The sequence below is a fragment of the Schistocerca nitens genome, chromosome 8 (assembly GCF_023898315.1).
Source record: "Schistocerca nitens isolate TAMUIC-IGC-003100 chromosome 8, iqSchNite1.1, whole genome shotgun sequence".
Lineage (NCBI taxonomy): Eukaryota > Metazoa > Arthropoda > Insecta > Orthoptera > Acrididae > Schistocerca > Schistocerca nitens.
The window spans coordinates 384440195-384457122 of NC_064621.1; the positions used below are offsets into that span (position 1 = coordinate 384440195).

The 16928-nt window shown below is 40.5% G+C and overlaps 1 protein-coding gene across 1 annotated transcript in view; it reads left to right on the forward strand.

Annotated features, from left to right (window-relative positions):
• The window catches only part of LOC126198416 (probable E3 ubiquitin-protein ligase HERC1), a 747204-nt gene that overhangs the window by 242032 nt on the left and 488244 nt on the right, over window positions 1–16928 (forward strand). The window contains exon 20 of the mRNA XM_049934719.1: window positions 579–762. Within this exon, the coding sequence (XP_049790676.1) occupies window positions 579–762 (184 nt within the window). The remainder of the gene's footprint in view (window positions 1–578; window positions 763–16928) is intronic.

The following is a 16928-nucleotide window of genomic DNA, read 5'->3' on the forward strand; positions in this document are numbered from 1 at the left end:
GTGGAGACCTCACGCCCCACGTGTTGAGCAATTCGGCGGTGCGTCCACCCGGCCTCCCGCATGCCCACTATACGCCGTCACTCAAAGTCCGTCAACTGCACATACGGTTCACGTCCACGCTGTCGCGGCATGCTACCAGTGTTAAAGACTGCGATGGAGCTCCGTATGCCACGGCAAACTGGCTGACACTGACGGCGGCGGTGCACAAATGCTGCGCAGCTAGCGCCATTCGACGGCCAACACCGCGGTTCCTGGTGTGTCCGCTGTGCCGTGCGTGTGATCATTGCTTGTACAGCCCTCTCGCAGTGTCCGGAGCAAGTATGGTGGGTCTGACACACCGGTGTCAATGTGTTCTTTTTTCCATTTCCAGGAGTGTATAATTGTAGATCTGAACCATCCAGTGTGCTTTGGACAAATTCCAACACAGTTTCAAACTATTGTAATTGAAAACATTTCGACAGTCAACAGATTTTCTATCTTGAGTTCATGTAATTTTTCTGTAAATAGTATCTTTTTTTTTTAATTGTAGCAGTTTGTTATTCTTACTTAATTCAAGTCAGTTATGTGCCTTGTTCTAGATTTGGAGGATACTCACAATGATAGTGATGGGCTATTAATTGCAAATGATTTTGAAGACCAGTGTAAAGTGATTCTGAAACACTGTTTGTTCCTGCTCATTGTTTTAAAAGGACCAGATGATAGTGAAGAAAGTGATGTTCCTGAAACAGGGAAGTCTCAGCTTCTACGTGATCCCAACTCAAGGTAATTTCAGCTGCATGAGTAATGTAATAAATCACAAGGTGTAGGATTTGATGTGTGGTTGACCATGGGATATTTTGTGACAGTTCGTATAACTTTGATCTATAGTGATGTGTAATGTATATGGGAGGAGGTGATGGATGGTCAAATGTTTTGTAAAATAATTTGTCTAAAAATAAGAAAGAAAATATATTAGAGAAACATTTGAACATGCCTTTGAATTATGCTTGAAGTGACGTACAGCAGCTGAGATAGTCATATGTTAATGATGTAAGGAGACCACTGAATGAAATTCCGCCAGACAAATATCCTCTAGCACTCTTTAAAGAACTAATATTTTAAGTTAAACATTGAAATTTAATTCAGTATTGGTATCTCATGTGCCAGGCATAATTTCAAAGCTTCATTCACAGGCACATCAAATGTTTCTCTAATCTATTTTATTTCTTATTCTTAGGTAAATCATTTCACAAAACATTTGACCTTTTTACAAGACTTAGAGCTAAGTGGGTGGAATATAAACACAACCAATCCCTTCTTCTAGTCAAGTTGTGGCACAAATTCCTCTTCTCCTCAATTCTGTTCAGTCCCTCCTAATTAATTACATGGTCTATCCATATAATCTTCAGCATTCTACTGTAGCATCACATTTCAAAAGCTTCTATTCTCTTCTCATCTAAACTGTTTATCGTCCACGTTTCACTTCCATACATGGCCACTGTCTGAACAAATACTTTCAGAGATGACTTTCTGGCATGTTTTAAATCTATACTTGATATTAACAAATTTCTCTTTTTCATAAACACTTTTCTCCCCATTGCCAGTCTACATTTTATATCCTCTCTACTTCGACCATCATTAGTTATTTTACTCCCCAAATAGCAAAACTCCTTTACTACTTTAAGTGTCTCATTTCCTAATCTAATTCCCGTAGCATCACCCGACTTAATTCGACTACATTCCATTACCCTCGTTTTGCTTTTGTTGATGTTCATCTTATATCCTCCTTTCAAGACACTGTCCATTCCGTTCAACTGCTCTTCCAAGTCCTTTGCTGTCTCTGACAGAATTACAATGTCATCGGCGAACCTCAAAGTTTTTATTTCTTCTCCATGGATTTTAATACCTACTCCAAACTTTTCTTTTGTTTCCTTTACTGCTTGCTCAATATACAGATTGAATAGCAACAGGGAGAGGCTACAACCCTGTCTCACTCCCTTCCCAACCACTGCTTCCCTTTAATGTCCCTCGACTCTTATAACTGCAATCTGGTTTCTTTCACTCCCTGTATTTTACCCCTGCCACCTTGAGAATTTGAAAGAGAGTATTCCAGTCAACGTTGTCAAAAGCTTTCTCTAAGTCTACAAATGCTAGAAACGTAGGTTTGCCTTTTCTTAATCTTTCTTCTAAGATAAGTCGTAGGGTCAGTATTGCCTCATGCGTTTCTACATTTCCACGGAATCCAAACTGGTTCTCCCTAAGGTAGGTTTCTACCAGTTTTTCCATTCGTCTGTAAACAATTTTTGTTAATATTTTTCAACTGTGACTTATTAAAGTGATAGTTCGATAATTTTCACACTTGTCAGCAACTGCTTTCTTTGGAATTTGGATTATTATATTCTTCTTGAAGTCTGAGGGTGTCACCTGTCTTATACATTTTGCTGACCAGATGGTAGAGTTTTGTCGTGGCTGGCTCTCCCAAGGCTTTTAGTAGTTCTAATGGAATGTTGTCTACTCCTGGAACTTTGTTTCAACTTAGGTCTTTCAGTGCTCTGTCAAATTCTTCATGCAGTATCATATCTCCTATCTCATCTTCATCTATGTCCTCTTCCATTTCCATAATATTGCCCTCAAGTACATTGTCCTTGTGCAGATCCTCTACATATTCCTTCACCTTTCTACTTTCCCTTCTTTACTTAGGACTGGTTTTCCATCTGTGCTCTTGATATTCATGCAGGTGCTTCTCTTATCTCCAAAGGTTTGTTTAATTTTCCTTTAGGCGTCATCTGTCCTACCCCTAGAGATATACGCTTCTACATCCTTACATTTGTCCTCTAGTGACTCCTGCTTAGCTAGTTTGCTCTTCATGTTCTTCTCATTTTTGAGACATTTTTATTCCTTTTTGCCTGCTTCACTTATTGCATTTTTACATTTTCTCCTTTCATCAATTAAATTCATCATCTCTTGTGTTACTCAAGGATTTCTACTAGTCCTCATCTTTTTACCTAGTTGATTATCTGCTGCCTTCACTATTTCATCTCTCAGAGCTACCCATTCTTTTTCTACTGTATTCTTTCCATCTGTTGTCGTCAGTCATTCCCTAATGTTCCCTCGAAACTCTCTACAACCTCTGGCCCTTTCAGTTTAAACAGGTCCCCTCTCGAAACTGTGTGCTGGACCGAGACTCAAACTCAGGACTGTTGCCTTCGCAGGCAAGTGCTCTACCATCTGAGCTACCCAAGCACGACTCACGACGAGGCACAGGTCCCGAGTTCGATTCTCGGTCTGGCACACAGTTTTAATCTTTCAGGAAGTTTCATATCAGCACACACTCCACTGCAGACTGAAAATATCATTCAGGTTCCATCTGCTTAAATTCCTACCTTTGTGCAGTTTATTCAGCTTTAATCTACAGCTTATAACCAATAAATAGTGGGTAGAGTCCACATCTGCCCCTGGAAATCTCTTACAGCTTAAAACCTTGTGAAACCTTCTGGTGTCTCCAGGTCTATTCCATGTATTCAGCCTTCTTTCATGTTTCTTAAACCAAAAGCTATGATTAAGTCATGCCCTGTGCAAAATTTTACCAGGTGGCTTCCTCTGTCATTCCTTATCCCCAGTCCATATTCATCTACTACTTTTCCTCCTCTTCCTTTTCCTACTGTCAAATTCGAGTCCTTCATTTGCCAGTGGTGCAAACATAATAAACTTCAGGTGACTCTACGCAAAACAGTTTATATACTACTCACAGGAACACTAGAAAGTAATACTGCCATAGAACTACACGACATTAGCATATGCAGACAACGGAAAACATGATATCTTGGTGTGCAGCTGGACGAATGACTGTCATTTGCCAAACACATCAGAACAACAACTGATAGGGCTGCCAAGATCATGCACAAGATGGCCAGACTCGACATAACACTCTTCATGGCACCTTTACACTCACTGTGAACTTACCATTGTGAACTCTTTGAGTCTGTGGTCTGTTTTGCAGCCAGTGCACGGGCCTACTGAGCAAGTGTGGTGATGAATCTGAACATCGTGTGGCAAGGGCAGAGAAGTTCCATGGTAAGGCTGTCAGGAGTTCTCAACACCACATCAGTGGAATCACTGAACATGGTGCTTGGAACCTTCCCTATCAACATAACCATTTGGTTTTAGGCTACTATGTACTGGCTGAGGAGGAGGACACAGGAGAATGTAATCGAGATTCTTGGACTTGATATAATCGAGTAGCACCAACTCGTTAAATGGTGGGTGGATAAATGGCAAAGGGAATGGAAATTAAGCAATAAGTGCCATAGGGTATATCAGTTCTTCCCGGACATCAGGGAACGTCTGAGACTGAGCTACATCAATCCCAGCCAAGGTGTGGTTCACTTTCTGACAAGTCACGGTTCTTACCCTGCACACTTACATTACAGAGGCCACAGCCAGAATGCTGCTTGTAAATGTGAGTAACATGGATCCCCAGAACACATACTTTTTCACTGTCACCAATGGAGAGCAGCATGCCAGACACCAACGCAGTATAACAATGACATGATATGGGCAATAAGAGACAAAGATGAGTGGGAAATAGTAAATAAAATCACTGATGATGTCTCAATGACATTACATACGAATACAGATGTGCAACAGAACATAGCAACACACACGAAGCATGTAATACAGCAGTTCCAGTTTTTGCACTAACACAGACAGCAGTACCGATACACACACACACACACACACACACACTCAAACAGCAAACATTTCCATGAACACGTACCACAGACAACCTTACACAACATCTAAAATAATTAAACTGTACCAGAATAAATGGTGTAATGCTATCAAGCCTGTAAACCTGTTCTAGCTTAAATATAAACAGCAGGTATATCCATCCCGCAGCCATTGCACCACTGTTGGGATGTAACATTTGTAACTGAACACTTACCATATAAGCAACATTACAGGTAAAACTCGAGACACATAATATAGGAACTGAAGGTTAATTAATAACCCCAAGAAATAACATACTTTACACTCACACACCACTGCACTTTCCACAATGTACATAATAGTTATAGAGTTTTTGTAAATGGTGTTTAGAAATATTAATCCATAAATTAAATTGTAGCGTACTGCGACTGCAAGGCTCGAAGTAGCTCCAAGGCTTTCAGACCAGGCTGGCTCAGATAGATTAACATTTCTCTCTCTCTCTTATTATCCAAATTGTTCCTATCATCTATCATCATATCTTCTTAAAATTTGAATATATTTTTTTGTTTTTTTCTTTTCAGTTTCAAATGTATTTTTAATTTATTATTACTTCCATTGCAATTCCTGAAAACAATAATTGCTGTTTTTAATATGGAATATGTTTTGTAACCTACATGATTAAAACTGAAGAAACTGCAAAACGGTGGGAATTTAAGGAGATGGGACCTGGATAAACTGAGAGAACCAGTGGTTGTACAGTGTTTCAGGGAGAGCATAAGGGAACAATTGACAGGAATGGGGGAAAGAAATACAGTAGAAGAAGAATGGGTAGCTTTGAGGAATGAAATAGTGAAGGCAGCAGAGGATCAAGTAGGTAAAAAGACGAGGGCTAGTAGAACTCCTTGGGTAACAGAAGAGATACTGAATTTAATTGATGAAAGGAGAAAATACAAAAATGCAGCAAGTGAAGCAGGCAAAAAGGAATACAAACGTCTCAAAAATGAGATAGACAGGAAGTGCAAAATGGCTAAGCAGGGATGGCTAGAGGACAAATGTAAGGATGTAGAGGCTTATCTCGCTAGGGGTAAGATAGATACTGCCTACAGGAAAATTAAAGAGACCTTTGGAGATAAGAGAACCACTTGTATGAACATCAAGAGCTCAGATGGAAACCCAGTTCTAAGCAAAGAAGGGAAAGCAGAAAGGTGGAAGGAGTATATAGAGGGTCTATACAAGGGCGATGTACTTGAGGACAATATTATGGAAATGGAAGAGGATGTAGATGAAGATGAAATGGGAGATACGATACTGCGTGAAGAGTTTGACAGAGCACTGAAAGACCTGAGTCGAAACAAGGCCCCCGGAGTAGACAACATTCCATTGGAACTACTGATGGCCTCGGGAGAGCCAGTCCTGACAAAACTTTACCATCTGGTGAGCAAGATGTATGAGACGGGTGAAATACCCTCAGACTTCAAGAAGAATATAATAATTCCAATCCCAAAGAAAGCAGGTGTTGGCAGATGTAAAAATTACCGAACTATCAGTTTAATAAGTCACAGCTGCAAAATACTAACGCAAATTCTTTACAGATGAATGGAAAAACTGGTAGAAGCTGACCTCGGGGAAGATGAGTTTGGATTCCGTAGAAATGTTGGAACACGTGAGGCAATACTGACCCTACGACTTATCTTAGAAGAAAGATTAAGGAAAAGCAAACCTACGTTTCTAGCATTTGTAGACTTAGAGAAAGCTTTTGACAACGTTGACTGGAATACTCTCTTCCAAATTCTGAAGGTGTCAGAGGTAAAATACAGGGAGCAAAAGGCTATTTACAATTTGTACAGAAAGCAGATGGCAGTTATAAGAGTCGAGGGGTATGAAAGGGAAGCATTGGTTGGGAAGGGAGTGAGACAGGGTTGTAGCCTCTCCCTGTTGCTATTCATCTGTATATTGAGCAAGCAGTAAAGGAAACGAAAGAAAAATTCGGAGTGGGTATTAAAATCCATGGAGAAGAAATAAAAACTTTGAGGTTCGCCGATGACATTGTAATTCTGTCAGTGACAGCAAAGGACTTGGAAGAGCAGTTGAACGGAATGGACAGTGTCTTGAAAGAAGGGTATGAGATGAACATCAACAAAAGCAAAACGAGGATAATGGAATGTAGATGAATGAAGTCGGGTGATGCTGTGGGAATTAGATTAGGAAATGAGACACTTAAATTAGTAAAGGAGTTTTGCTATTTGGGGAGCAAAATAACTGATGATGGTCGAAGTAGAGAGGATGTAAAATGTAGATTGGCAATGGCAAGGAAAGCGTTTCTGAAGAAGAGAAATTTGTTAACATCGAGTATTGATTTAATTTTCAGGAAGTTGTTTCTGAAAGTATTTGTATGGAGTGTAGCCATGTATGGAAGTGAAACATGGACGATAAATAGTTTAGACATGAAGAGAATAGAAACTTTCGAAATGTGGTGCTACAGAAGAATGCTGAAGATTAGATGGGTAGATCACATAACTAATGAGGAGGTATTGAATAGAATTGGGGAGAAGAGGAGTTTGTGGCACAAATTGACTAGAAGAAGGAATCGGTTGGTAGGACATGTTTTGAGGCATCAAGGGATTACCAATTTAGTACTGGAGGGCAGCGTGGAGGGTAAAAATCGTAGAGGGAGACCAAGAGATGACTACACTAAGCAGATTCAAAAGGATGTAGGCTGGAGTAGGTACTGGAAGATGAAGAGGCTTGCACAGGATAGAGTAGCATGGAGAGCTGCATCAAAACAGTCTCAGGACTGAAGACCACAACAACAACAACAACAACAACAATAATCTACATGAAAAGCTGTAAAATGAACAACCTGTTATAAAATGGCAACAGGTCTCTAAATGAGCAGTAAATCAACTCAAATCAAAACTTATGCAAGACACCTTTTTTCTTTTGTTTCACCCATACATGTTTCAGCACTTTTGTGCTATCATCAGTGGGTTCTAGACAACAAGAAGAACTGCACCACAAGATGATTAATTCCCACTATATCTAACTATAATGTATCCATTTCCCTTTTTAAATTTTCTAACCTACCTGCCTGATTAAGAGATCTGACATTCCACACTCTTATCCATAGAAAGCCAGTTTTGTTTCTCCTGATAACAATATCCTCCTGAGTAGTTCCTACCCAGGGATCCGAATGGGGAACTATTTTAACCCCGGTATATTTCATCCAAGAGGACGCCATTGTCATTTAATCATACAGTAAAGCTGTGTGCCCTTGGGAAAAATTGCGACTGTAGTTTCTCGTGTCTTTCAGCCGTTTGCAATACCAGCACAACAATGCTGGTTTGGTTGATGTTACAAGGCCACTTCAATCAACTATCTGGACTGTTGCCCCTACAACTACTGAAATGGCTGCTGCCCCTCTTTAGGAACCAAGTATTTCTCTAGTCTCTCAACAGCTCCCCCTTCTTTGTGGTTGCACCTATGATATGGCTGTCTGTATCACTGAGGCATGCAAGCCACCACACCAATGACAAGGTCCATGGTTCATGGGGGAAAACATTAAAACCACCAAAATATGAGCAAAAACACATATACAATTGACATGTCTGATTAAAAATCTTAATCCTCTCCAAGACATTGTATAAAATATAATGAAATTAAATGTGTGATACAATGTTTATACAATAATTTGTGGAATGTATTTCATCAGTTTTTTTAAAAAAATCACAAATGTGTAACAGCAAGTAAAGACTCGTCAGAAAATTGAAATTGGTATCTGGGTACAAGGTAATTGAGCTACACTGAAGCGCTAGAGAAACTAAGTATAGGCACACATATTAAAATGACAGAGATAAGTAAACAGGCAGAATACACCACTGCAGTATGCAGCACCTAGATAAAACAAAATGTATCTGGCACAGCTGTTGGATTGGTTACTGCTGCTACAATGCCAAGTTATCAAGATTTGAGTGAGTCTGAATGTGGTTCTATAGTTGGTGCACGGGCAGTGGAACACAGCATCTCCGAGGTAGCGTTGAAGTGGGGATTTTCCTGTATGACCATTTCACAAGTGTACTGTGAATGTCAGGAATCCAGTAAAACATCAAATCTCCAACATAGCTGCAGCCATGAAAAGATCTTGCAAGAATGGGATCTACGATGAATGAAGAGAATCATTCAACATGACAGAAGTGCAACCCATTCGCAAATTTCAGCAGATTTCAATGCTGGGCCGTCAACAAGTGTCAGTGTGCAAACCATTCAACGAAACATCATCGACATGGGCTTTCGGAGCATTGATGACTGCAAGATACAAACCTTAACACCTCACCTGGACTGTTGATGACTGGAAACATGTTGGCTGGTTGGATGAGTCTCTTATCAAATTGTGTTGAGCGGATGGACGTGACCTGTATGAAGACAACCTTATGACCCTACATGTCAGCCGGGGACTGTTCAGGCTGGTGGAAGCTCTGTAATGGTGCGGGGCATGTGCAGTTGGAGTGATATAGGACCCCTGATACATCTAGGTATGACTATGACAGGTGGCACATACGTAAGCATCCTGTCTGATCATCTGCAGCCATTTGTGTCCATTGTGCATTCCGATGGACTTTGGCAATTCCAGCAGGACACCCTACATGCCCAGAATTGCTACAGAGTAATTTCAGGAACACTCTTGTGAGTTTAAACACTTCCACTGGCCACCAAACACCCCAAACATGAAAATTATTGATTATATCTGGGATGCCTTCAATGTGCTGTTGAGAAGAGATCTCCATCCCCTTGTACTCTTACAGATTTATGAACAGCTCTGCAGGATTCATGGTGTCAGTTCCCTCCAGCACTACTTCAGACATTAGTTGAGTCCATGCCATGTTGTGTTGCAGCACTTCTGCTTTCTCACGGGGGCCCTACACAGTATTAGGCAGGTGTACCAATTTCTTTGGCTCTTCAGTTTAGTCAGTACAGTGAAAGGCATTGTAATACAGCATGTGGAGGTCTGTGTTTTCTTATGTAGCCAATGAGCACAGTGACCTCTTGATGTATTGCTTGTAAACTTTTTCTTGTTCATTGCACTGAGTAGTCGAAGTGGAGCATCCTGCAATATTGCCTACGTGCGCCGTTAAAACTTCTTGCTGTAGTGAAAACACAACAGATTTCATGAAAGTGTGTATATACAAACAAGTTTTCCTTCACGTGTGGTACTTATTTGTACCAATGAAAATGAAACGAAGTTAAGCCTGCTGTGATTTCAGCAATCTGTTACATTTATAACAGCTTGTCTGCTGTCACGATGCAATAAACACCATTGAGGACTGCAACAGAGATGAACAACCCATCACACAACTGTTCACTGAACACATCCTGTTAATTGTGGTGCCACACATAGCAAATGGAGTAGCCTATATTGGCTGCAGTCAGTAGAGGCATGATATGTTCTGGATTCTGCCGACAGGCTCTGAGCAGAACTACTGTAAGTAAAGTTGAGCTGCTCATAAGCCACACGTGACACCAGTAAATGCCAAACGGTGCCTTGCTTGGTGTAAGGAGCGTAAACATTGGACAACTGAACTGTGGAAAAACGTTGGGTGGAGTGACAAATCATGGTACACAATGTGGCGATCCGATAGCAGGGTGTGGATATGGCGAATGCCCAGTGAACATCATCTGCCAGCGTATGTAGTGTCAATAGTAAAATTCGGAGTCGATGGTGTTACGGTGCGGTCGTGTTTTTCAGGGAGGGGGCTTGCAACCCTTGCTGGTTTGCATGGCACTATCACAGCACAAGCCTACATTGATGTTTTAAGCACCTTCTTGCTTCCCATTGTTGAAGAGCAATTCAGGGATGGCAATTGCATCTTTCAACACGATCAAGCACCTGTTCATAGTGCATGGCCTGTGGTGGAGTGGTTCCATGACAATAACATCCCTGTGATGGATTGGCCTGCACAAAGTCCTGACCTGAATCGTATAGAATACCTTTGGGATGTTTTGTAACGCCGACTTCATGCCAGGCCTCACTGACTGACATCGATACCTGTTCTCGGTGCAGCACTCCATGAAGAATGGGCTGTCATTCCCCAAGAAACCTTCCAGCACCTGGTTGCATGTATGCCTGTGAGAGTGGAAGCTGTCATCAAGACTAAGGATGGGCCAACACCATATTGAATTCCAGCATTAGCTATGGAGGGCACTACGAACTTGTAAGTCATTTTCAGCCTGGTGTGTGGATACTTTTTATCACACAGTGCATATAAGTATATAAATTAAACATAAGTGGAAGCCATGCTCAGTCCTTTTGCTATACACCGATCATATCAGCTGTACTTTCGAACAAGCTGTCAAGTAAGCTTGCTGTTTATCACTCTATATGCTAGAAGCCACCTTATTAGCATGACTTCACCATGCTAAATAGGTATTGTCTGCAGGTGGGAAACAAACATATGATGTGATGTAATCTGGCAGTTTCCACTGTATTTCACAATTTTCAGTTTATTTCACCATGTATGCTGTAAATTTTTGCTGTTTTTGAGGTGAAATCAAAATGAAAGAACCCTTAAAACTGCATATTTTAAGATATAATTTGTGGCAGTAGTGTGTTGGGAAAAGGCTTAATTACCTCTTACATCATTAGCGGAAGTTAGTGTTTTCATTTACATACATAAAATTTTGAAATTTATTTCTTGTTTGTTTGATTTGTTTGTTGATTTGTAGGATATGTGCCAGTTTATATTATATAATACTTTAGGATTTTCAAATGTTTCATAAGCTAAGGTCTGCAAACTTATTATGTTTATTAGTGTAGTGTGGTCACTGTGCCAGCTGTTGGGTGATGTAACAAGTCACCAGACAAATAAGAGCTTTTTAGCCAAAAATGGCTGAAGTTTCCTTGATTCTGACTGAGCATATTCTTTGAGGCGCAGTGTATGAATTTAAAAGCTTAATGATTGATACTGTTGCTGAATACAGTACAGCAGAAATATAAGCAAAAAGATGAGACTGAGTTATAAGTGGCACAAGAAAAGGTGGCAGCTGGGCCCCTTCATCACATATTCGCTCGATCCAGAACATTTCACATCAACTGTACTGTTTTTCCATTGGTGCCGCTACCTAGCATTATTTGTATCATAACTGTGTGGTGAAGCTAAACATTGCAAATTGTATTGGCAAACCCAATCATGGATTACATCAGCATTTCCTCTCTCACATATCCCCTCTCTACAACGGCCTAAAATATTCCCTTAAGTCTGCCACCATCCATGGTGCAAACCATCTTTACTTTTGTGCCACTTATAGCTTGTTCAGTCACATCAAATGCCAATAGGAAGAAAAAGGGATGAAATCAAGTGAGACATTGAGTAAGAATGTAGAATTAAAGTAAATGTTACTAGGAAGAAACATAAAATCAGTGAATTTGTAGCATTGATCTTATGTTTTTTTTTTTTCAAGGGCCACAAATTTATGGTGTAGAACCATGAAAAATGTAAACTCGGAGAACGTAAAATCGAAATTCCACTGTAATGTTTTCCAAGTCTAATCACAACTGTTGTCAGATTCTGATTATGTTGCGTAATTTGATATAGGTCCCTATTTGTAATTCTAATTTCTTTCTACGTGCCTGGTGAGTGTGTTACTTCCTAGTTTTCTTTCTGTGCATCTTAAAAGTCTGCAGTCACATGTAATTTTAAAGTAGTCTTGGTCCATCACATCTTACAACATTTCTTTATTATTTCATAAAATACGTGTAGCATTTTCATTTTTAGTTCTATTTGGCCCCTTCCAAGTCTGTTTTAATTTTGTTCTCTTGTGGAAGATTTTTTAAAAATTGAAGATGATTTTCTCAGCAAATTCTTAACATATGACATTTGTAATTTTGGTATAGTATCTGGAGTTTCATACTGAAGAATCACTCTTAAGTTTTTACCCCTGTTTATATTAAAACTGCTCATTATTGTATTGTAATGGGATTTGCCCTTGCAGGTAGTCAGTGTAGACAAAATCCAAAAGTGAAGAGGAAGGTTGACATTCCTGCACCTTGCAATAAGCAGCCACCTTGAAGCCCTTGGGCCATTGTTTATAGCTTCATTAACAGGACTTCAGTATGACCACTAGTATTTTTGTTAGTCACAGGAAATTTGTGGCCAGGGGACTTTCAGTATAACACAGTGTCTGAATATCTGCCATGGTAGTCATTTTGCCAGCCATGACAATTGGTAGTCATTTTGCCAGCCATGACAATACCAGGGCAACAGATCTGATGTTTGATATGCCTAGTTAAGACTCATTAAGACTGAAAAAGTGAGTGGCAGACTGTCTGCTTGTTATGTCTGTCCAGCTTCAGGAGGTGAACCATATGTAATGTTGATACTCGTAGAGAAGTTGTGGTTGTGAAAGCCTCTTCTCCAGGATGATGATGGTGGCCATGGTGGTGATGATGATGATGAGCCTCTTCCTTCTCTAGGTGCTAAGAAACTGTGGAAGTTTTTGTTATGCTAAGAAACTGTGGAAGATTTTGTTCTTGGGAGACAAGGGTGTTTCAGTGTGATGCTTAAATGTTTGAAATACACATTCAACTTCTCTATTATACGAAAAGTGAAAACTGGGCGGTGAAGCTTCCTGGTGTTCCAACATTTTTTCTTATCAAAGTGGCATCTCAGAGATGTTTCTTATGACTCTTTCCATTTGGTTTGTGGCCTCTAAGATTTGTACTAGGATTAGTAGCTCTTCTCAACAAGGATTCAAAGTATTTAGTGTCTCTGGAGTTGGAAAGCCGCATGTGCTGGATACTGATTATTGTGTCTTGGATCACCGTATTGGTGTAAGATACTCTGTTTTTGAGCACTTAAATTAGCACCTCTTGGTCAATGCCTCTAGCTCAGTGATCCAGTGTACATAGAATTGCTGAAATTTCTTAGGGCTTAAAGGTTACTGTGGTGGGCACAAAATAGGCATTAATCTCAGAACATTTCAACAACTTTTGCTGAAGGACCTGTAAATACCATCACATGCAGGAAAAATTGCAAAATTTTGGTTTTGTCTTTTTGTTGTAAATATACAGAACATCCTTAGCCACTACAACCTGCCTGGACAGCTAGGTGTGTTAAAGAGCTGCTTGCAGGATGGGGAGTTGTGCTGGCCCCAGATTGAATCCGCCCAGCGAACTGACACTGAACATTCTTGTGCTGGCCAGCCAGGATGTGATTTTTAGGTGGTTTTCACATCCCACTAGATGATTACTGGGCTGGTACCCAAGTCCTACCTCAGTTACTCAATTCACAAACATTCAGAACATGTTTGCTCACTTTCACATGAATACTTTCATGTGAATAACACTAGCCTACACACAGACAGCTGGGGTACACATATTCCTTCTGGGCTTAACGGGGTGGTTACAGAAAGGGCATCCAGCCACCATTTAAATTAACCATACCAAATCTGCTAGTAACCATGCCAAACCTGAACCAGTGCAGGACAAGGGTAAAAGAAAAAGATGACCCTCAGTCACTAGACAATCTTAAGGAGTGTGACAGAAAAACATGAGGGAAGTCAGCAATATGTCTATACAGAAAAGTGCTGTTTATGAAGCTACAGCACATAACAGTGTGGCATATCAATGGTGGAGTCATATCTAGTCACCTTGACAACATAAAACAGTTAATGATGTCTTCACAAGGTGAGATGTCGCTTCGATATGGCCTGAGAAGACAACTTGTGGTTGTAGGAGTAAGTGCAAAGAGCACCACTTTCAATTAGGAAAAACTGTCAAGATTGCAGATATCTCATTTATTAGACTGATGGGTTTCAGCATGTTTAAACAGCCATTTTCAGATTATGAGCACCATTCCGCTGGAGCTGACAGCATGGAGAGCAGCTGTGTGTGAGAATTTGAAGATGGCCATTTAAAAATGCCAAAACTGCTTGTTCTAATGAATGAGATACTCAGCAGTCTTGACTGTCTCTTCTAATTGTTAATCAAGAACAAGTTACTGTTACCTCCTTACCATGTCGGTTAAAATTACAACAGCAGCATTTTACTGATATACCACTGTTTATATTACTGTTCACAAAGAATGCTATAAATGACCTTGATATTGCTTACAGAAAAGGAGGAAGTGGTTATGAGAATCGTGGTATTATAGTACTCTAGCACAAGCCATGTATTATACGGAGCTCGGTCCCGTCACACACTGATGAACCAAAACATTATGCCTACCACTCACTGTGAGACTGAATGCTGCCTGGTGGCATTTCTGGTGTGTAACATGGTAAGGAAATTATATAAGTGTAGCAGAAATGAACAGGAACCTCACTCTGATGTCTATACAAATCGCAAATGGGGAAATTCACTAACTAAAGCAACTTTGACAGAGTGGAAATTGTTTTGGACCAGTGTCTGGAAAGGAGCATTTCAGAAATGGTGAAGCTGGTTGATTGTGCACTTACTACTGTTGTGAACATCATGGTAGGAAGAAAGTGAAACCACAACTAAGCAATAAGGTACTGGTCATTCATGCCTCATCACAGAATGTGGATATTGGAGGCTATCCTGCTCTGTAAAGTAGAACAGGCGGCGATCTGTGGCAGATCTGATGACAGAGTACAGTGCTGGTGCAGGTACAAGTGTTCCAGAGCACATAATTCAGTGCACATTGTTGAATATTAAGGTACACTGTAGATGAGTACGACTAGTTCCCATGTTGACTCGGCACTATATCATCTGTTACAATTCAAGTGGGCATGGGATCATCGAGATTGGACAGTAGATCAATAGAAATATGTCACCTGTTTGGATGAACCGTGTTTCGTGCTACACTGGGTCAACGGTCATGCCTGAATACACTGTCACCCAGACAAACGGACACTGACAAGTGGGGGCAGTGTTATACTAAGGGGGCTTCACCTGGGCATGAGACATGAGGTAGTAATTGAAGATATCAAGACAACTGTGGACTACACAGACATTATTATGGACCACTTGGATCCTTTTGTCCTTGATGTCTTCCTCATTTGCGATGGCATCTTTCAGCAGGATAACAGCATTTCTCACAAGGACAGAATTGTGTTACAGTGGTTTGAGTAGTGTGATAGTGAACACGTGTTGATGTCTTGGCCACCAAATTCATCTGATCTGAACCCGATGGAGCACATGTGGGACACTACAAGGTGCCATCTCTGCACCAATAAACCTTTGGCCCATTATTTACTGGAACTGTGCGATTTGTACATCAACATGCTTCATACCTCTGGATTCCTACCAAGGACTTGTCAAATCCATGCTTTGTAGAATTGCTGCTGCATTGCTTTCCACAAGTGAACTAGCATGCTGTTGAGCAGTTGGCATACTGTTTTGGCTCATCACTGTATGTGGATTTGGTTCTATAACATGATCACCAAAAACTATTTTTCAACTAGTTTAAGTATGTAGTTTATCTAGCAGATTTCATGAGTAATGTAATTTTGGCAACTAAGCTATCTCAATTTGAATTTCTGTAGCTTACTCACTGAGAATAATTTATCAAGGTGATGGAAGTATTATTTATGTATTTATTTCTTAATCCATCTGTAGACTGTTTTCATTGTATAGATGTGGTCAAGTTATATTCAGTTTCAACCCACACAAACAATACAGACCTAGCAATATGTAAATTATTACTCTATGAAAAAAACCCTCTCAAAATTGTTAAGGCTTTCGTGGCCACTTGTTGACAAACTGCCTATTGGCTTCTGTCTCGGGTTCTTTGGCCGACATTCATCTAATGATTTTACTGACGTTTCGCCAGCACGAGTGGCTGGAATTGTCAAAGCTTCATCCTCCATTGCTGGTGGTGAACTGGAGCCGAGCTCGCGGCCGCAGGCTATATGTACCTGGCGCGCCAACGTCTGAGGGCTTCTCCGCACTCATTTCCGGTGCGGTTCTCCTCTTGCTACCTGCGACGGTCGTTCGCTGCAGTACGGGAAGCCAGGATCCGTTTACCTTGAGGCTTTCCTCTTTCTTGTTGAAACTGTTCGCATGTGCATGGTATACGGTATATTACTGACATTGCAAGTGGGTCCCTTTTCTCCTTCGCCGATCTAAGACACTCTTTGGTCTTCCTTGTCGGTTTGAAAATCATCATTACGCCATGTTTGCGCAATATACGGCCGATTCTGTCCGTCACTCTGGGAATGTATTATGGCATCATTTGATGAAAGTCGGCCGAAGAACCCAAGACAGAAGCCAATAGGCAGTTTGTCAA